Below are 22,709 nucleotides of genomic sequence, written 5' to 3' on the forward strand. Positions count from 1 at the left end.
TCTGCTATTTTTTCCCCTTAAATGAGTAAATATGAGAATGCATAAGGTTTATCAAACGTGCTTTCTATTTTCTGTATCTATTACATTGACCATATTTTTTCCTCTTAATTGATTGTATGTTATTCTTGGGATCAATTAATCTTGGCCATGGGGTGAGGGGGAAATATATATATAAATAATGTATGTATATATATATATATAATGTACATATATATACACACACACACAACATTTTATTTAGAATGTTTAAATCTGTATTTATGAGAAATACTGGTCTTTTTTTATGGCTTTGTTACAGAAGTATAATAACCTCATAAAATGAATTGAGTGCTTTTCCTCACTATTTTTCTTTTTCTTTTTTTTTAAATTATACTTTAAGTTCTAGGGTACATGTGCACAACATGCAGGTTTGTTACGTATGTATACGTGTGCCATGTTGGTGTGCTGCACCCATTAACTCATCATTTACATTACGTATATCTCCTAATCCTATCCCTTCCCCCTCCCCTCACCCCACAACAGGCCCCGGTGTGTGATGTTCTCCTTTCTGTGTCCAAGTGTTCTCATCGTTCAATTCCCACCTATGAGTGAGAACACCGTCACTATTTTTTGAAAGGTAGAGATTATCTGTTTGTTGAAGATTTGTTAAATTATTCTATAAAAATCAACTGGGACTTCTGTCTTAAGGTCGGGGCAGTGGGCAAACCGCTATGGGGTGAAGCACTTTCTCCTAATGGGACTTTGACTTTGTACTAAGAAAATAATGGTCAGCCTAGGAACTTCTGCTGCTACCTCACTGTCCAGAACTGGTTATGTGACTATCTTTGTTGCAAGAAAGGCTGAGAAATTAAGTATTTTTAGTTAGGCACATTGTCTTCCTGAAAAGAAAAATCAAGATTCTGCTATTAAGGATGAAGAAAAAGCAATGGCAACGGGGTAGGCAGCCACCAATGCCTTCTACAATAAAACTATTAGATATGCTGGAATGTTGGGACCTTTCAATCTATCCTTCATGTATCTTAACTGAAGTAAACAGATAAATAAACAAATACACATCTATGTATTCAGAATAAATACACACAAACACACACACACATCTTTGTCTCTCTGGGGTATATTTTGGGTGAATTTCTCAACACTCTCTTCATCTTTCTAATTCAGTCTTCAATTTTATATAGATTAGAGTTTGTTTCATCATTATGAGTTAAATTCTATCCCCTCTCCTAAAAGAAATCTTGAAGCCCTAACCCCCAATATACAGCATTATTTGGAGATAGAGGTAATCAAGTTAAAATGAGGTCATTAGAGTAGGCATTAATATAATCTGACTGGTGTCCTTATAAAAAGGGGAAGTTTGCACACATGCACACACAGAGACAGAGAAAGAGAGAAGAGAGAGAATGCCACAAGAAGATGAGGGCAGAGATCAGTGTGAAATGTGCATGGTGGTGCACCCCTGTAGTCCCAGCTACTAGGGAGGCTGAGGCAGGAGAATGGCATGAACCCAGGAGGCAGAGGTTGCAGTGAGCCAAGATCGCGCCACTGCACTCCAACCTGGTGACAGAGCGAGACTCTGTCTCAAAAAAAAAAAAAAAAAAATCGTTATATTAGTGTCCTAAAAACCTTTTATACTATATTTTTACTGTACCTTTTAAAATGGTACACCTGTTTAGGGCACTTACTATGAATGGAGTTTGCAGGACTGGCAGTTGCTGCAAGTCAATGAGTGAATGATAAATGAATATGAAGGCCTAGGACATTACTGTATACTACTGTAGACTGTAGGCTGTGGACTTTATAAACACTGCATATTTAGGCTACACTAAATTTATAAAAACATTTTTATGTTTATTTCTTCAACGATAAGTTAACCTTAGCTTACTGATACTTTTTAACACATTGGACAGCTGGACAAAAATATTTTCTTTCTTTATATACTTATTCTATAAGCTTTTTTCTATTTTAATTTTTTTTAGTTTAGTTATTACTTGTTAAATCTTTTTTGTTAAAAACTAAGACACAAACACATACATTAGCCTTGGCTGGCCTACACAGGGTCAGGATCATCCATATCACTGTCTCCCCCCTCCACAGCTTGTCCCACTGGAAAGTCTTCAGGGGCAATAACATGCATGGAGCTGTCATCTCCTGTGATAACAATGCCTTCTTCGGAAATACCTCTTGAAGGACTTGCCTGAGGCTGTTTTGCAGTTAACATTTTTTTTATCAGTAAAATTAGCACACTCTAAAATAACAAAAAGTATAGTATAGTCAATACATAAATCAGTAACAGTCATTTATAATCGTTATCAAGTATTATGTACTGTTCATATTGCGTGTGCTATACTTTTATATGACTAGCAGTGCAGTAGGTTTGTTTACACTAGCATCACCACAAACACGTGAGTAATGTGTTGCACTAGAATGTTATGATAGCTATGACATAACTAGGCAATAGGAATTTTTCAGCTCCATTATAATCTTATGAGACCACTGCCATATACGCAGTCTGTCATTGACTGAAACATTGTTATGCAGTGCATGCGTGTACTAAAACTCTGCTGTTGTAGTGCAAAAGCAGCCATAGACAATATGCAAAAGAATGAAAGTAGCTGTGTTCTGGCCAGATGTGGAGGCTCATGTCTGCAATCTCAGCACTTTGGAAGGCCAAGGTGGGTGGATCACCTGAAGTTGGGAGTTCGAGATCAGCCTAGCCAACATTGTGAAACCCCGTCTCTATTAAAAATACAAAAATTATCCCGGTGTGGTGGCACACACCTGTAATCCCAGCTACTCGAGAGGCTGAGGCACAAGAATCACTTGAACTGGGAAGGCAGAGGTTGCAGTGAGCCGAGATCGTGCCATTGCACTCTAGCCTGGGCAACAGAGAGAAACTCTGTCTCAAAAAAAAAAAAAAAAAAAAAAAAGAATGTATGTAACTGTGTTCCAATAAAACTTTATTTACCAAAACAGGCAGAGGGCTGGATTTGGGCTGGGGTGCATAGTTTGCCCGCCTCTGCCTAGGAAGATAGTCAAGGCCATTTTTCCCAACCTCCTCTACAAGTCAGGGAGTCACACTCTAGTCCCTGGCTCTGGTTCCCTATCTGTCATAGAATACATTTTGTCTTCTTGAAGGGATATGAAGTGTCAGATGCCACCGTCTGCTCCCAGACCCAGAGCCCAGGAGATCTGCAGCTGCAGCCCCATGCGCTACTTTGCCTTTGTTTATTGAAGTCCTAATATGTACTAGGCATTGTGCTGGGTCCCAGAGACATAATAATGAATGATGCAAATATGGTCCTAATCTCAAGAAACTTACAGTTTGGTAGTAAAGACAAATATTAAATTACTTCCCGTTTTCTCGAGCTGCTGTTAGTTCACCTCGACCTGTAGTTCGCCCTCTACATGCCAGAGCCAGCAAAGTCCGCTCCTGATCCTAATAAGGGCTCCAAGAGGTGGGTGACTAAGGCGCAGAAGAAGGACGGCAAGAAGCACAAGCGCAGCCGCAAGGCGAGCTACTCCGTGTACTTGTACAAGGTGCTGAGGCAGGTCCACTCCGACACCGGCATCTCCTCTAAGGCCATGGGGATCATGAACTCCTTCGTCAACCACATCTTCGAGCGCGTCGCGGGCGAGACTTCCCGCCTGGTGCACTACAACAAGCGCTCGACCATCACCTCCAGGGAGATCCAGACGGCCGTGCGCCTGCTGCTGCTCGGGGAGGTGGCCAAGCACGCCGTGTCCGAGGGCACCAAGGCCATCACCAAGTATACCAGCGCTAAGTAAACTTGCTAAGGAGGGACTTTCTCTGGAACTTCCTGATCTGACAAAAAAACCTTCTTACCAAAAGAAGCACAGTTGCCTTCTGTTACCCCATTATCTACTGCAGAAGACTGAAAAAAGCAACCACACCTGGATGGACTCTTCCGCAAGATAAAGCTGGCCTCTTGGTCTCATTCAGATTCCAAAGAGAATAATTTACAAGTTAATTTCTGTCTCTCTGGTCCATTCCTTCTCCTAATAATCATTTACTGTTCCTCGAAGAATTGTCTACATTACCCATCTCTTTTGCCTCTGAGAAAGGATATGTAATCTTCTGTAACCCACTGAGGGGTTGGGGTAATCATTCTGTGGTCCCCAGCCCTGTATATTAACAAATTTGTATGCCTTTTCTCTTAAAAAAAAAAGTAAAGACAAACATTAAATAAATATGCACACACATGAGTGTATAATTATGATTCCAAATTGGGTCAATATTAAACAAGGAGGCTTTTATGAGAAAAAAATAACAGGAAACACTAAGTTACTGTAGATTGAAGAGCCAGGGAAGATCACTCTGAGAAAGTAAGAGACAAATCTGAGGAAGTAAGAGAGGCCTCTAGGATAGAAATGAGATTTCCTTGAAATGAGTCTGGGGAATATTGTTCCATGCAAAGCAAAGAATATGTATGAAGGTTCCAAGAAGGGAAAAAAGTATGTTAGTTCAAGCTTTTAATGAAAGTCTGAAGGCTAGTGAGTTTAGAGCTGTTGTCCAATACAGGGGCCATTGGCCACATATGGTTATTTAAATCTAGATTTAATTAATTAAAATTAAAATCTGTTCCTCAGTTGCTCTAGACACATTTTAAGTACTCAGTAGTTACACATGGCTACTATATTGAAGAGTGCACATATGGAACATTTCCTTCATCACAGAAAGTTCTGTTGGAGAGCATTAGTCCAAAGCATATGTAGAGATCTAGAATACATTTGAAATAATATTCATATGGAATCTTCATTAAATGGAAAATTATAAATGGAAGGCTTTTAAGTATCAGTATACAAAACAGGAAATAGAATGATATCAAATATATTAAAGATAAATATTCAATCATTGGATGAAAAGTTGATGATGTAGTTAACATGGATGTATCCAGCTGTAATACCTGGACCACTGATCAATCTTAGCACAAAAAAGATGGCCCACCATTGTGTACTTCCAGATGGAATAACACATCATCACCTATGAAATAGTCTTGCAAAAAAAAATCAAACCTGAACCTGCTCAATCCTTTAGATTAGCACTATCCAACAGAAATACAATGCAAACCACATGTACAATTTTAAGTTTTCTACTAGCCTCATTAAAAAAGTAAAAATGAATAGGTGAAAACAATTTTAATATATTTTTATTGAATCTAACATATTCAAAAATCATTGAAATTACGATTGAAGCATTGAAATTACAATTGATTGATTATAATCAATGTAAAAATAATTAATATTTTATATCTTTTTCTGTTAAATTTTGCAAATGTGTTGTATTTTTACATTATCAGCCAGCACATCACAATTGAGACTAGTTGCATTTCAAGCACTGAGTAGCCATATGGATGCTGATTCAAACAAACTAACAAAAAGAATTATGAGATGACGGAGGAAATGTGAATACCATCAGAATATTTGGTTATAGTGAGAGCTTATTATTTCTTTCCAGGTATAATAACAGTACTGTGTTTAAGTTTTTAAAGAGAGCTCTTATCTTTTAGATGCATATTGAAATATTTATGAATGAGATTATGTAACATCTGGGATTTGCATCAAAATAATCCAGTGATATCTGTATGCGGAGTGAATAAGAATGCAGAAGACACAAGATTGGCTATGAGCTGATTGGTTGAAACTAAGAAAATGACATCAGCTTGCTGTTTAATGTTACTGTTGAAGAATAGAGAGGATCTTGTTCATTGAACCCACTACAAATGAGATAATGGAATTAGAATTAGCTGTTATTACTGTCAATCACTTCTGACCCAAGGGGAGGTTATAACAATGGCTAGAATGCTTCCTCTGACTGTGAAGCAGACGTCCAATTGTGGGCAATATTTCTGCCACCCTACTGCTGAGAAAGAAAAAAAAAAAGATTGTGGCTCTAAATCTACTCTGTTATATGAAAAAATGAAGAAATTTCAGCTGCTCTCAGGGAAGAAAACAAATGTTTCCAACCCAGCTTGAATCAGAGTGTTCCTAGGGGAGAAGCTAGTATGGTGGAGATGGCACTAGCCCAAATATGAAACCTCCCAAAGGGAAGTTAACACTCAGAGTGAGAAGACTGAGCTACTGTGATCAGTTAACAATTCCCTCATGGAATATCGCTTTCTTTCTGGTATTAAACTTTGGAAGTCTGCATTTTGTTTTATCAGAGAAGGCAATGATCCTTTCTTTTGTATTACTCCCATAGACTAGTCAGTTGCAAACTGTGAATAATGGGATGAATGATGGAAAGATAATCAGAGAGGAAAAAGGGCACTGTGGGAAGAACATGGTCAGATCTGGGAGGAGTTTTCAGGCCATTTTATTAGTGGCCTGGAATTTTCTTCCCTTGGTAAAGCAAAGCTCTATGCATCTTTTTCATTGAGAGCCAGGGTCTCACTCAGTAGCCCAGACTGGAGTACAGTGGCATGATCATAGCTCACTGTAGCCTTGAATTCCTGGGTTCAAGCAATTCTCCCACCTCAGCCTCCTGAGTAGATAGTACTATAAGCATGAGCCTATTTTTTTGTATTGTAGCTGGACTACAAGCATCCAGCTATTTTTTGGGGGGTGGGGTGGTGGTAGAAATGGGGTCTTACTTTGTTGCTCAGACTGGCATCAAACTCCTGGCCTCAGGAGATTCTCCTGCTTCAGCCTCTCAAAGCTCTGGGATTATAGGCATAGTGCCCTATATATTGTGTTTTAAAGTACCAAGTCAATTGTTTTTTTTTTATTGTCCCCATAAATACAGTAGATTCATATTTATCAACTGGAATATTCTTATTTTAGTTGAGAAAACAAGGTGAGAAAGACTTTCACCTTTTCATAACATAGTTCTTTGTATATTCCACTAGCAAAGTGATTATTATGCTGTTTTGTAATGAAGTATTTATTTCATCCACTAAGCTGTGATTTCAAAAGCAAAAACCTTGACATTTTCACCTTTGAATCTCCACCATCCAAAAAATGTGGGGCATAGTAAGAGGCAATACATGTTGAATGAATAGACTATCCATTCAACAAATATTGAGCATCCAAATTGGTGAACAGTACAAAATGGCAACTTTTAAAATCTCCAAATGAACACTTTGAATGTGGCTTCTTAGCTAGGATCTTGTCACTGACTTCAAAATCACATTTTTTAAAAAAAACTCTAGTAAGTTAAGCCTGACCTCTTCATAAAACATGGCATTTTTTTTTAATTAAAAAAAAAATTAATAGAGACAAGGTCTTGCTATGTTGCCCAGGCTGGCCTTGAACTTCTGGGCTCAAGCAATCCTCCTGCCTTGGCCTCCCAAAGTGCTGGGATTACAAGCATGAGCCACCATACCTGGCCTCAACTGATTTTTGAGACAGAGTCTTGCTGTGTCACTCTGGCTAGAATGCAGTGTGATCATGGCTCACTGCAGCCTCCAATTCCTAAGCTCAAGTAATCTTCCCAATTCAGCCTCCCAAGTAGCTGGGACTAGAGGTGCATGCCACCTCACCAGGCTAATTTTTAAATTTTTTGTATATATGTGGTTTATCTTTGTTGCCCAGGCTGGTCTCAAACTCCTGGCCTCAAGAGATCCTCCTGCCTCAGCCTTTGCTAAAGTGCTGGGATTATAGGTGTGAGTCACTGCACCCAGCTAAGACATGGATTTAAATGACTTTGTTATTTTCTAAAATTTAAAGCATATATACAATGCTATCATTAGAAATACTCAACCGAATGTACTGCCCAGTCTGAGTTCCTTTCCTGAACTCTATTTCCAAATGTTGCTCCAAAAAGGTTTTTAGTAAATGCGATGTCATTAGGAAAGGTCTCTACTCCCCTGATTATCTTCTTAGACGTCAAGATTAAATCACTTTTCCCAAAATTGTATTAATAAAATCAGGACATGGCTGGGTGCAGTGGCTCTATTACGCCTATAATCCCAGTATTTTGGGAGGCTGAGGTGGGTGGATCACTTGAGGTCAGGAGTTCGAAACCAGCCTGGCCAACATGGGAAAACCCCACCTCTACTAAAAATACAATAACTAGCTGGGCGTGGTGGCACGCACCTGTAGACCCAGATACCAGGGAGGTCGAGGTGGGAGAATCACTTGAACCTGGGAGACGGAGTTTATAGTGTGCTGAGATTGTACCACTGTACTCCAGCCTGGGCAACAGAACAAGACTGTCTCAAAAACTAAAATAAAATAAATAAATAAACAAAATCAGGACATGACTCTGTAGAAACACATTTATTAAGAGTAAGGAGGTTATATTGTTTTTATATTCATTGCAGTGTCTTATCCTGGCCCCCAGGCGACAGTGAGTGAGAAGGGAAGGAGAACAGAAATAATAGCACAGGCTCTTCAAGCAGATATTCCTGAAGTCAAAGTGATTTTATTTTATTCATTTTGTTATTTTATCAGGCAGCCTCTTGAGCCAGAGTAGGCTCTGAAATTCCCTATTTTTACCATTATTACTCTTATTATTTTTTATGGAGACATGGTCTCCCCATACTGCCTGGGCTGGTCTCAAACTCCTGGCTATGAGCCACTGTGCCCAGCCCAGAATTATTTAAAACAGTTACTTGACTGTTTCAGCCCTGTTTCCTCAAATATAAAATGGGAACAATCATACTTCTAGGGCGTTTGTAGATTTGTTGGGAACCTTAAGATGCAGAACACTCAGGGCGGGGTGCAGTGGCTCACACCTGTAGTGCCAGCACTTTGGGAGGCTGAGGCAGGTGGATTACTTGAGCTCAGGAGTTCAAGATCAGGCTGGGCAACATGGCAAAACCCCATCTTGTGGTGGCACATGCCTGTAGTCCCAGCTCCTGGGAAGGTTGGGGTGGGAGGATTACCTTGAGCCCAGGAGGTGAAGGTTGCAGTGATCCAAGATCATTCCACTGCACTCCATCATGGGCAAGAGAGCAAGATCCTGTCTCAAAAAAGAAGAGAAAGAGAGGCCAGGCGTGGTGGCTGATGCCTGTAATCCCAGCACTCTGGGAGGCCAAGGTGGGCGGATCACCTGAGGTCAGGAGTTCGAGACCAGCCTGATCAACATGGAGAAACCCCATCTCTACTAAAAATACAAAAAAAAATTAGCCAGGCATGATGGCGCATGCCTGTAATCCCGGCTACTCGGGAGGCTGAGGCAGGAGAATTGCTTGAACCTGGGAGGCAGAAGTTGCGATGAGCCGAGATCGTGCCATTGCACTCTAGCCTGGGCAACAAGAGCAAAACTCTGTCTCAAAAGAAAAGAAAAGAAAGAGAGAGAGGAAGGGAGGAAGGAAGGGAAGAAGGAAGGGAGAGAGGGAAGGAAAAAGAACACTCAAACAGAATTACTGTTGAGCTAATCAAGGCAGTTAACTAAGAGACAAATTCAACTCATTAATTTGGTCTGTAGTTCTTTCCTTAATAATGAATAGACAATGAAATGTAAACCACTAACATTTTGATTTTCTTTATCCATAGATACTGTCATGTGGTGATTTTCCACCTTCTGTCATCTCTTGGTGAAACAGCCTTTGCAAAATTATGACAGTGGGAGAATTATGACAGTGCAAAATATCTGACCTAACTGACTCCATCTTGCTTCTAACCACCAAGCTGCCCCTGTTCATTCCTGGGCATAAGGCTGAACTAACTTTGGGAGAAACTTAGTTTATAGTTTAACTTTAAAACAAAGATAATAACAGCCCTTTCCCAAAACAAACCCTCTTCTCGCTTGGGGACCAGGCTGCCTTTGTAAGATTAACTAGCCACAAGGTTAGAAATTATGGTTTAGGAGTCATGCGGCTAGACACCACAAGATTCTAAACCTCCCCAGTTGCTCCTAGGGATAACATCACTATTATAAAACATAAGACTGGTGCTCAAGATATTTTTCAGACCTAACTGGTGCCACCCAGACCAGTAATCTGGCTCAACCAGCTCTGCAATCCCACCTAGGAACAGGAGACAGTAAGAAGAATCCACTTTGACCCCATATGATTTCATCTCTGACCCAACCAATCAGCGATCCCCACTCCCTGGTCCCCTACCTGCCAGATTATCCTTTAAAAACCTGAGTCTCCAAATTCTGGGGGAGACTGATTTGAGTAACAGAACTCTGGTCTCCATTCAGCAGGCTCTGCATGAATTAAACTCTTTCTCTATTCCAATTCCCCTGTCTTAAATCAGCTCTCTCTGGGCAGCGGGCAAGGAGAACCCGTTGGGTGGTTACATTAGGTCAGTTCTTTTGTGGTTGGACTTTGATTTGACAGACTACATGAGTAAAGTGAAGCTTTCTAACTCTATGTAGAATATACGTAATTTTGGAGTTTGCTCCTGGTCTATAAACTGCAAGAAGGCAAGTAGGGTTTTCGTCATTTAATCCAGTGTCTGGAGAGCACTTGACACTTAGTTGGCAGTGGATTAATTTTTCTTGACTAGGTGAATAAATGAATTCTAGGTATCAGAGAATTAGGATGGGGAAGATGTACACAAATGAGCAAAATCCTTGGTACCAATATATTGGGAAGTCCCTGATTAAGATTGGGTTGTATGTGCTTATCGGCTGGGACAAATTCCATAGATTATCAAGGACCTATGAGAAAAAGATAGGATCTCTTGATGAGGCCCTGGAAGATGCTCACTTCCTCCCCTCTTCTGATAAAAACCAGCAACCAACAAAAATTATAAAAGTATAATTATAGGAGGGGCATAGGCTGGGGAGGGAATTATAAATGGCATAATATATTGGAAAGGGCTTGGTCTATATATCTTTCTGAGCTGGGTTTGAGACATCTTTTGCCAAATTCCATTATACCCACAGTCATAATAACGAAGTCTCCTAAAATGTATCTACAAACAGAATGGTCTCTGTGTTCAAGAATCACTGTTATCCCAGCAGCCAGAAAGGCTATAGTCACTGTCAGAGTAGCAACAATAATGTCTGTACCACACCTAGTTTGTGAGGTACAAGTTACCAACGAGGCTGAATAGAGGCAGAACAAGAGATAAGGACCCAGAGAAGAACTGGGGTGGAAAAAGGAAACCTAGACTCTAGTTCCAGCCTTGCATCTCATTTCCTGTTGGACCTTGGGTTAGTCACACACTTTCTGGGCCTGGGTTCTGCCTCTGTCAAATGAAGGGGTTGGATAGATAATTTGTAACATTCCTTCTGGCTCTAAAATCATACACTATGTGTCACCAAAGAAGCTTCTTTCTGACAAAGAGAAAGACTAAACTATTTTTTTCCCTTTCTACGATTTAAATGTCCTTTTGCTTTTCATTTATATGCAAATGTATGAGATTTTAACCAAAACAAAATTACCATCTCTGGGTCACTCCTCAGCCCTCTTATCATTAAAATGTAGTTCAGATTTCTGAGACCACAAATAGAAAGAGGAATAGTTAATAAGTCCCCCCAACTTACCAGTCCTTAATACCAGGGAGTAATTATGGGGGTAGCCCAGAGGGCAAATAGGAGAGGTGATCACCCACACAAAAGTTCAGTTTGGGATAGGCCTCCACCTATTCTTTTTTTTTTTTTGAGACAGAGTCTCGCTCTGTCGCCCAGACTGGAGTGCAGTGGCGCAATTTTGGCTCACTGCAAGCTCCATCTCCCGGGTTCATGCCGTTGTTCTGCTCAGCCTACAAAGTAGCTGGGACTACAGTCGCCTGCCACCACACCCGGCTAATTTTGTTTTTGTATTTTTAGTAGAGATGGGGTTTCACCGTGTTAGCCAGGATGGTCTTGATCTCCTGACCTTGTGATCCGCCCACCTTAGCCTACCAAAGTGCTGGGATTACAGGCGTGAGCCACCGCGCCTGGCTGCCTTCATCTACTTTTGGTCGTTGTTCTTGAAGGAGAGCAGATGCTCTGCATAAGAAAAACACAATTTAGGAAGGTCCGGGGTAAAATGGGGAAAATCCTGGGCTTTTGAGTCATAGTGCTGAGTTCAGAGTTCAAATCCTGAATCCCTTGCTTTGTGTCTTTTTTTTTTTATTTTTTTTTGAGACAGTCTTGCTCTGTTACTGAGGCTGGGGTTCATGGCTCACTGCAGCCTCAAACTCCTGGGCTCGAGTGATCGTCCCTCCTTGGTTTCCAGAGTAGCCAGGACTACAGGTGTGTACTACCATGCCCAGCTAGTTATTTTTTATTTTTTGTAGAGATAGGGGTCTCGATTTGTTGCCCAGGCTTGTCTCACACTCCTGGCCTCGAGTGATCCTCCCACTCTGGCCTCTCAAAGTGCTGGAACTAGGGCATGAGCCATCACACCCAGCTCAGTTTCTCCTCTGTAAATTGGAAAAGATAATGTCAACCTCAGAAGGTTTCCATGAGCAATAAAGAAGGTAATGGATGGATCACGAAGTCAGGAGATCGAGAGCGTCCTGGTTAACATGGTGAAACCCTGTCTCTACTAAAAAAAAAAATACAAAAAATTAGCCAGGCATGGTATCACGCACCTGTGGTTCCAGCTACTCGGGAGGCTGAGGCAGGAGAATCACTTGAACCTAGGAGGCGGAGGTTCCAGTGAGCCGGGAACACACCACTGCACTCCAGCCTGGCGACAGAGCAAGACTCCATCTTAAAAAAATAAAAATAAAAATAAAAAAGAAGGTAATGGATAAGGCACAGACAGAATTCAACAAATTATAATGAAAAAAGAAACAGATAAAGTGATGTGTTAAAGATGGAGAAGTAGAGAACATACTACAGACACATGATGAGAAGAAAATTAATCACACATTCTCCCTTAATTTCAGTGGGGCAGGGGTGAGGGTGCAGACACGGCAAATGCTGAGGGATTATCTTTCCCTTACAGAGCTGATAGTCTGGTTGGAAGATGAGGCTCACAGAACTGAAGCACTGACTAAATCAGATGCCTAGAGCACTGGTTGCTGGTGCCTTTATGAACAAAGGAAATCAGAATAGAAGCCTCTCCTCTTCCAATCTTGAGACTCTAGAATTCTAGAAAAGCAAGTTTTTATGGAAGGTTTGGGTCTTGGGCTGGACCTTGAGAATGGGTAGGATTAGGATATGACCACTTAGGAAAAGTCGAAAAGTCCACGGCAATTGGTTAGGTTCAGATTATGGCGGCCCTAGAAATTCAGGCTGCCAGTTTAGCCTTGGTACAGGAGGAAGAGAGTGGAGTTGAGGAGGACAAGGAGGAGGTGAGGGGCAGGATGGGTGGTAATCTTCCTTGAGTCAGGCCTTAACTGCCTCCTCTGAGTCAGTCACCAAGTCTTGTTGATCCTCCTTGAAATGCCTTATACCCATCCCTTCTATGTATTACTTCATTCATCCAAGGAGTAAGGTTTCCAGCTGATTTGGCTGGAAGCCAGGTGCAAGGAAGTTGAAGTGCAGAACTAGTCTGACTGAAGGAAGATAGTAAATTTGGTTTTAGACATGTTGGATTTGTGGCAATAGGTGAATGTTTAGGTGGAAAAAATATAAAGTGGAATTGACTTTTTCAATATGACTGAACTTTCTACAAAAAACAATGTAAAACTGGAGAGTCTAACCAAAATCAGTTCAAGTGTAAAAAAGAAAAAATTGGACATACTTTGTCACTCTCTTGTCTTTTGAAGTGCAGTTACTATGTGGGAATGGAGTACATTTCCAGTTGGTATTTTCAGCTAGCATTGTGGGGGAACAATAAATAGAATTGTGATGGAAATGTTATTTAAGTTTTGTTAAACTAAAAAATAAATGAGTAGAAAATGGAAAATGCTGGAAAATGTGAGTAAATATTTTAGCTTTTTGGGGGTGTGGAAAACTCATATCTGTTATGTAATTGGATTCTGTGAATGGATTTATGACAAAAATAAATGATTCTGGGAGAGTTCAAAGAAAATATTTTAACTATTTGGAAGGAAAACAGAGCCTCGGAGGGGAGAACAGCTTCCCATCTGTCCATAAAAATTAGAGGAAAATTTCACCAGACCACTCAGCTTGCTATGGTCAGTCTCGAGGGCTAATCAACAAAGGAGAATTCTGAAGATGCACACACGCCCTGTTTCTCAATTATTGGAGTATCCCTCACCTCCTCTCCTTTTGATTTCTCTCCCCTTACTTTTATGTCCTCCTTCTTGTGCCTTTTTGATAGCAACTCTAAAGCAGTGGTTATGAAATGGTTATACAACTTTTATTTGAGGCCGAAAGAGATGATTACATGGTTTGGGAGGGAAAAGGAAAAGGACTGAACAAAAGGAAGTGACTCTAAGCTGTTAAGAAAGAGAAGACTGTTAATAGCAACATCTTGATGTTAAGAGACAAGCTGAAACTATGTAAGGCAGGCAGGGAACAAGGTGATAATAAGAGAAAATGTGTTTCGCAGACAAAGGAGCCGACAGCAGGCGAGAGCAGTTCAGGGAGAGAGGTGAGCATTAGGAATAGTGTGCAGAAAGGACTCACGAATCCCTCTGAATCACACTGGGAAGCATCGGCCGTTTGAACTCCTTGGCAACTCCGACCTGGTCTCAAAGTAGATTGTGAGAAATGAGAACAAAAGGAAAGTTCATTCTGAGTTCCTCTTGTCAGAGCAGGGGAAATTGCTTTGAGGCCAGCACTAAAAGATGATAATAGTACCAAGTAACAGAAAAAAAAAATCCAAAAAACCAAAAATGTGTCAGGTCACCGGGAGCTTGCCTAGCATAAAGTGACATAAAACCACCACTGACATTCACATAGGTCCTACCACATAGTGCTGTGCAAGTCACTTCTAACCAGCACTCAGTTGGCCAAAATAAGGAAGAGAATGCCTCAACTACTCAGATTATTCGTTCACTTGACAAACAGTAATTGAGATTTCACGGTGTCATCAAGGACTATTGCTATTAATGCTAGAAGGTGCAATAGGAGCTCTTATCTTATGTCCTGTACCAGCTGGTCCTGTGAGGCCAGAAGGAACCACTGGAAAGTGAATACTGGGAAATCGATGCTGACCCTAGAAGGGCACAGGCCCCACAGAAAATAGGTGGTGAGATTTAGGAGTGCCAAAATGCTAACTAGAAAGAAATGTGTGCATGTTTAAATTCCTTGTTATGGACTGAATGTTTGTGTCCCCACAAAATGTTTATGTTGAAGGCTGGGCGTGGTGGCTCACGCCTGTAATCCCAGCACTTTGGGAGGCCTCAAGGCGGGTAGATCACGAGGTCAGGAGTTTGAGACCAGCCTGACCAACATGGTGAAACCCCGTCTCTACTAAGAATACAAAAATTAGCCGGGTGAGGTGGTGGGTGCCTGTAATCCCAGCTACTCAGGAGGCTGAGCCAGGAGAATCACTTGAACCCAGGAGGCAGAGTTTGCAGTGAGCTGAGATCACGCCACTGCACTCCAGCCAGGGTAACAGAGTGAGACTCCATCTCAAAAAAGAAAAAAAGTTTATGTTTAAATCCCAACTCCAATGTGATGGTATTCAGAGGTGGGGCCTTTGGAAGGTAATTTAGATCATGAGGGTGGAGTCCTCATGAGTGGGATTAGTGCCCTTATAAAAGAGACTCCAGGGTGCTCTCTACCCTTCTTTCCACCATGTGGAGATACGAAAAGACAACAGCAGTCTGCGACCAGGGAGAGGGCCCCTACTAGAATTCAACCATGCTGGCTCCATCATCTCAGACTTCCAGCCTCCAGAACTGTGAAAAATAAATTTCTTTTGTTTTAAGCCACCCAGTCTATGGTATTTTGTTATAGCAGCTTGAACTAAGACACTCCCAAGAGGAAAGACACAGCCAACTGCTAGTCTTTCTTTTCCAGGCTTAAAATTTCTCATCCATAAAATAGGTTGAATAAGATGCTGAATACCTTCCCTTTTGGCAGAGTTAGAATGGTTCTAGGAGTTATCTGGGGATCCTGCAATGGAGATGGGACAACATGGGCTCTCTTTTTTGTTGTTATTTTTGACACAGAGTCTCACTCTGTCGCCCAGGCCGGAGTGCAGTGGCACGATGTTGGCTCACTGCAACCTTCATCTCCCAGGTTCAAGTGATTTTCCAACCTCAGCCTCCCGAGTAGCTGGGACTACAAGCACGTGCCACCACACCCGGCTAATTTTTGTATTTTTAGTAGAGACAGGATTTTGCCACATTGGCCAGGCTGGTCTCGAACTCCTGACCTCAGGTGATCCACCCACCTTGGCCTCCCAAAGTGCTGGGATTATAGGCATGAGCCAGCGCACGGGGCGCCGACTGTTAATCTTTCTTCTCCAGGCTTAAAATTGCTCCTGCATAAAATAGGTTGAATAAGATGCTGCATACCTTCTCTTCTGGCAGATTTAGAATGGTTCTGGGAGTTATCTGGGGATCCTGCAAAGCAGATGGGACAACATGGGCTCTCTTAATGTGGGAATCTAAACAGCTGCAGGAACTAGAAACTACAGGTATGTTTTCTGTATATTGCAATCAGTTGTTGAGAAATTTTTAAATGCTAAAGATACCAAAGCCCTTCTTCCAGATTTTAAGCCAGAGGTTGCAAACTAGGCACCCCCACGTTTTGTCTGGCTAGCAGAATATTGTTTAAAAATTGACCCAGCATTTAAAAATTGTGAAATTTCACCTGAAAACCCAGATTTTTGGCTTCTCCTGAAAGACTGAAATATCTGGCAGCACCGGAGCCACAGCAGCAATTAGCTGGAGGTGGGTATCAGCTGTCCCATTTAGCTGGAACACCTGTTCTCTAGTTTGATCATCTCTACCCCTCACATTAGGGTGACCATTTAACTTGGCCAGCACTTTTGAGAATAAAAGGTGGTGGAGGCGGGGGCAGGATGCTGTGTATTTACACCTGAACTAGGGGCATGAAGCAGGATTTTCGGGAGGAATAAGAGTGCACGATTACGCTAATTCACATTGCTTACACTGGGCTTGTTTCATTCTATGCCCACTGTTATTTGGGTTTTGTGCTCACAAATCAGGGAACCTCGTGAAGAAGCAAGGAAAGAAAAGGTGTAAAATTAGTAAGAGACACAAAGGTTGAAAAGAAAGTGAAGAGATTAAAAAGGATATTAAAATGATTGCCAATTATACCAAACTTTTAGGTAAAGGCAGAGCCTTGCTGGTGGCTGACTCAGCATGGAAGTTTGACCTTCCAGGCTCCCTGCCCTACACAGCACTGTCAGTTTTAATAAGCTATAATCCCATAGTTACAAGCAAGACTAATCAAACTGCAGAGAGCAGCCTGTTCCTAATCAGGAAGGCACAGGGTAATCATTTAACTCTGTGGTTTCTTACTGAGCTCCAAGCTGCCTCTACAGAAAAAACACCCTGGATAAGATAGTTGCTTTCCATTCTAGCCTTGACCCTTTGATGGTCTTTGTTTGAAATTTTTATTAAAATGCTTTCATTACATAAGTATTTGCTTAAAAAATGTTTTAGAATATTTTCTCTTTATTCCAAGGAGTAACAAAATAAATCTCCCCCAAAATATATGAAACCTCAGACTCCAGTTGATTACCTGAGTCCACTTGAACTAATCACTGTACCCAAACATTTCAACACCATTCAGGGTGTGGTTACAGTCCCAAACCGGCAAGGGGGGAGAAATTTGAGGATGTGGAATGGCAACCCATGTTGAGCACCTACAAATACCAGCATGGTACCACGGGACATGTGCTAGTGCTAGCTATTCCCTACTGGAAAAGCTGAAGTCAAGGCCAAGTTGCAGCAAAGTTCCTAAAGCACCCAATACCCCAAGGCCAGGAGGCCCCTCTCTGCAGTCCCTGATTCTCTTAGCCCCCTCAAACCAGAAGCAAGTCAAAATTAAGAATTTATTTAGTACAGTGGATAACTGCGGAGCTACAGTCTACCTGGGAGCTGAGTAGTGGTAGGCCCTTAGGCAAACTATGTAACTTTCCTGAAATATCTGGTAGGCACTCAGGCAGGCTACTCAACCCTCTTAAAATTCAGTTCTTAAATAGTTGGCTTCAGCTTTTCCAGTAGGGAATAACTAGCACTAGCACATATAGCCCACAGGACAATAGCAACACCTCACAGCCATGCTCTAAGAGTCAATAGTTATATATGAAAAGCATTCACCAAGATGCCTGGCACATTTAAAATACTCCATAGATTGTGATTATTATTTTTATTATGTGCTAGCATGGCCTTAAGGCTCGTAATTATATAACTTAAAGAGGTAAGTGATATGGCTTGGATGTTTGTCCCCTCCAAATCTCATGGTGAAATGTAATCCCCAGTGTTGAAGGTGGGGCCTGGTGGGAGGTATCTGGGTACACCCCTCATGAATGGCTTAACAGCATCTCCCTGGTGATGAGTGTGTTCTCCCTCAGTTCACATGAGATCCGGTTGTTTGAGTCTAGGACCTCCTCATTCTCTCACCATGTGATACACCAGCTTCCCCTTTGCCTGCCACCACAATTGTAAGCTTCCTGAAGCCCTCACCAGGAGCAGATGCTGGTGCCATGCTTCCTATACAGCCTGTAGAACTGTGAGCCAAATAAACCTCTTTCCCTTATAAATTACCCAGCCTCTGGTATTTCTTTATAGAAACACAAGAACAGACTAATAAAGATAGATAAGGGAATCTTCATAATGTATATAATTAAATATCTCCTTTTTGGATTTTACATTTATCATGGATGCTCTCAAAACAATGAATACAGATAAACATTTTTTTCTTCCAATGAGAAATCTCTAGAACATTTCTGGTACTATGGAAATTTAATATTTTGTTTAACAGACCTACTACATTTACAGAAAGCCAAACACAGTAAATTTTTAAAATTAAAAATGTTTTATTGGCTATTGCCTTTCATAGATTTACTACAATAAAGGAAAGGAATATTTTTCTCAAATGTGCTAATAAGAAAAAGACCCAGGAAACTGAACAATATTGGACACAGTTTTTAGTGTTTTAGACATAAATAAACTCATGAATTTCATATGGATTCTGGAATATTTACCACTACTCCCCTAACGATGCATTTAGCATTGAACAAAAATATGAACATCTGAACAAGTCCAGTCTAACATGTTTCGAAACAATCAGATCTTTGGAAAACTGTTTCCCATAAGTACCCCTTGCCATTCATGGAAGAGTTATGAGGATGCCCATGAATTTATTCATGGACACTCCCATACTAAGAAAAAGAAAACCATGTAGATGGGTAATATAATTTGACTATTTGTTCCCACCCAAATCTCAAGTTGAAATGTAATCCCCAATACTGGAGGTGGGGCCTGGTGGAAGGTGTTTGGAGCACAAAGGTGGATCCCTCATGAATGGCCTGGGCCATCCCCTTGGTGATAAGTGACTTCTTGCTCTGAGTCTTGTTCCTGCTTTTGTCATGTGATGTGCCTGCTCCCCCTTCACCTTCTGCCATGACTGTAAGCTTCCTGAGGCCTCCCCAGAAACCAAGCAGATGCCAATACCATGCTTCCTGTAAAGACTGCAGAGCCATGAGCCAATTAAACCTCTTTTCTTTACAGATTACCCAGTCTTGTGGATCACGAGGTCAGGAGATTGAGACCATCCTGGCTAACATGGTGAAACCCCGTCTCTACTAAAAATATAAAAAATTAGCCAGGCATGGTGGCGGGCACCTGTAGTCCCAGCTACTCGGGAGGCTGAGGCAGGAGAATGGCGTGAACCCAGGAGGTGGAGGTTGCACAGAGCCGAGATCACGCCACTGCAATCCAGCCTGGGTGACAGAGCAAGACTCCGTCTCAAAAAAAAACCCCAAAAAACCAAAAAAAACAAATTACCCCGTCTCAGGTATTTCTTTATAGCAATCCAAGAACGGCCTAATACAATGGGCTCCCAATACATAAAACATACAGCAGCCACAAAATAATTAGAAACAATATTAAGTAATGCCCACTAAATTTTGAATAGCAAAATATAGCATAGAAGTATAAAACAAATGTATTTCTTATCCCTACAAAAAAAGGGGCATCTTTTTGGTTTTGTTATTGCTGTCTGTATAAAAACTATGGTGTGTGCATGTGGGTGTATGTGTATTCCTTATAGAAAACTTGAAAAATACAGAGATAACTTAGAAAGAATTACCTTCCCCTACCAGCCTCAGGATCTCCTGATACCAATTCAATAACCACTTAAAAACCCACAGGCCAAACCTCTCTTTAGGCTCCCAAATATCTCTACTGTTGCCGGTCTCCCAGGATGACAATTAGGGCTATTAAGGCTATGACTCTAATCTAAAACTTTTTGTTCTTCAAATTTTAGAGCTAGACAGTACCTTAAAAGTTCATTCATTCCTATCCATTATGCCTGTCCCTATTTATTCAGCAGGAAACAGCCATGGAGAAGTGAATTGCCCAGGAGTCATATCTGAGCAGGATGGAGACTAATCCTCTAATCGTTAGGCCAGGCAAGGCTCTGTCCAAGTGAACACATTGAGAATGAATCTTCACAAGAGATAGGGCTTCAGTTATTACGTAGACTATTAATGAGCCTGGAAGGCAGACCACAATGGATCTGTACAACCAGAAGAAAGCAGCTGGGCAAACTTTTGGCTCCTAACAGGCAATTACATTGGCTCTAAAAAGAAGTTGCAAATAGGCCATGTGGTCAAATGAAGGAGTGTGACCTGGGACAGATGATCACAGAAACAATGTTCAAGCCCCACATTCCAGGGATATCCAAGCCCAGTTAAGTCACAAGAGCCATTTCTGATTGGCTGCACTGCCAGGGCAGGGTGGAAGACAAAAGTATCCAAAAGAGTCTCCTGAGAGTATGAGGGTGAACTAAAGGAAACCCTCAAACCAGCCAGATTTCTTCTCAAATCAACAGGCATATGTTCAGATGCCATGCGTCTCACACCATTTCCCCTCAACCCTCAATCCAATTCATTGGTCCCTCAGAATCTCATCACTCCCACTTCAAGGTTGTGCCCTCACAGTTAAAGCTTCTGTCTTTGACTAAATGAATCTCTATCAACTAAAAGAATTAGTCTATAAGTTTTAAAGGTCACAGTTCAATTCTCTCTGATCAATCCAGGTCATTTAAGTCTTTTGAGGAAATCTCTTCACCCTCATGTGGGCAGTTTGGTACAAATATTCTTTATTTTAGCAGACCTTATGTCCAAATATAAATAATTAAAGCTCAGATTATTTCTTCTTCACGTCTTCCCATGTTACAACAGTGGTACAGGCTCAGTGTGAAGAGTGAGACTTATATTTGCAAGATCTCAAGATGCCTGCCTGTGGATGAGCTCTTTCAACTGTGCCAGTTTGTCACTTTTTAGTGCTTCCCGGATGTAATGGAAAAACCCAAAGTAGTGTTCAAAGTTGTGCATCATAAGCAGGACTCCGGCCAGCAGCTCATTGGTCACCAGCAGATGGTGGATATATGCCCGAGTGTGATTCTTACAGCAGTAACAGGAACATCCTCTCACCAGCGGGTTAAAGTCCTCCTGGTACCTAAGAAAGAAGTCACAGTGACATTCCAGAAAGTACAGAATACAAGAAATCCACAACCTCAGCTATCTATTCTGCTGGTAAAGTTACCAGTGGTTAATAACATCACTGGCAAATGTTCAGTGCTGTGCACCTGCTTAAAATGGCAATATGGTTAAAAGTTAACAAAGGGCCGGGTGTGGTGGCTCACGCCTGTAATCCCAGCATTTTGGGAGGCCGGGGCAGGCAGATCACGAGGTCAGGAGTTCAAGACCGGCCTGGCCAATATGGCGAAACCCCGTCTGTACTAAAAATACAAAAATTAGCCAGGCACGGTGGCGCGTGCCTGTAGTCCCAGCTACTCGGGAGGCTGAGGCAGGAGAATCGCTTGAACCCGGGGGACACAAGTTGTGGCGAGCCGAGATCGCACCACTGAACTCCAGCCTGGGCAACAGAGCAAGACTCCGTCTCAAAAAAGAAAAAAAAAAGTTAACAAAGAACACAATGAGTCAGGGAGACCCTGGAGTTTTTCTCTGACTGATGCAAACTCCGAGTCTGGGGTTACAAAGGAGCATCAGAAGAAATTCATGTGGTCACTCACTCATGTTGAGTATTACTAATCACACTGTAAAAGCACATAATGTTAGGAAACACTTCTAAGTGTTGGACACTTAGGAGAGAAGTGAATGACACTTCTTTCCCACTTACCACCAGAATTATTATCAAAAGACATGGTAGACTTCTACTTACACAGCTTTTTGCAGTTTACCAAACACTTTCACATACACTGTCTCATTTAACCTTCACATTCATTCTTGGAGATAACTATTTTTATTGTCATTCTACAGACGAAGATAACTATGGGGGTTGAGAGGGAGGGTCCTGGAGCTACCCTGCATGAATTTGATTCCTGGCTTCACAACTCACTTGAGCAAGTCACTTAACATCTCTCTGTGACTTGTTTCTCATCCATGAACCAAAGGTAATAACAGTGCCTATCTCAGACAGTTGTTACAAAGATGAAATGTATTAGTATAGTTAAAGGACTTGAACACTGCTGGGCACACACTAAGCCTAAGCACTGCATAGGTGTTAACTTTTTTTGGGCGGGGGGACAGGGTCTTGCTCTATCACCCAGGCTGGAGTGCAGTGCAGTGGCACAATCATAGCACACTGCAGCCTCGGACTCCTGGGCTCAAGCAACCTCCCACCTCAGCCTTCCACCAAGCCCAGATAACGTTTTAGAGACAGGATCTTGCTATGTTGTTCAGGCTGGTCTTGACTCCTGGGCTCAAGTGATCCTCCATCCTCAGCCTCCCAAAGTGCTAGGATTACAGATGTGAGCTACCATGCCTGGCCAG

At 41.6% G+C, this 22,709-nt stretch overlaps 2 protein-coding genes across 5 annotated transcripts in view; one reads left to right on the forward strand and one right to left on the reverse strand.

The window, feature by feature from the left end:
- Positions 1-3,405: 3,405 nt before the first annotated feature.
- On the forward strand, positions 3,406-3,801 carry LOC100455006 (histone H2B type 1-K-like). Its single transcript, XM_002813273.4, has one exon. It carries the CDS (start codon positions 3,406-3,408, stop codon positions 3,784-3,786), a length of 381 nt encoding a protein of 126 aa, XP_002813319.4. The 3' UTR covers positions 3,787-3,801.
- Positions 3,802-18,705: 14,904 nt separating this feature from the next.
- QTRT2 (queuine tRNA-ribosyltransferase accessory subunit 2) overlaps positions 18,706-22,709 on the reverse strand; it is a 31,599-nt gene continuing 27,595 nt past the window's right edge. For all 4 annotated transcript variants that reach the window (XM_024244173.3, NM_001135529.1, XM_063721651.1 and 1 more), the window contains 1 exon segment: positions 18,706-21,372. In XM_024244173.3, coding sequence (XP_024099941.2) covers positions 21,141-21,372 — 232 coding nt within the window. In that variant the 3' untranslated portion in view covers positions 18,706-21,140.

This window comes from Pongo abelii, chromosome 2 (assembly GCF_028885655.2).
Source record: "Pongo abelii isolate AG06213 chromosome 2, NHGRI_mPonAbe1-v2.0_pri, whole genome shotgun sequence".
In the NCBI taxonomy this organism is placed as follows: domain Eukaryota; kingdom Metazoa; phylum Chordata; class Mammalia; order Primates; family Hominidae; genus Pongo; species Pongo abelii.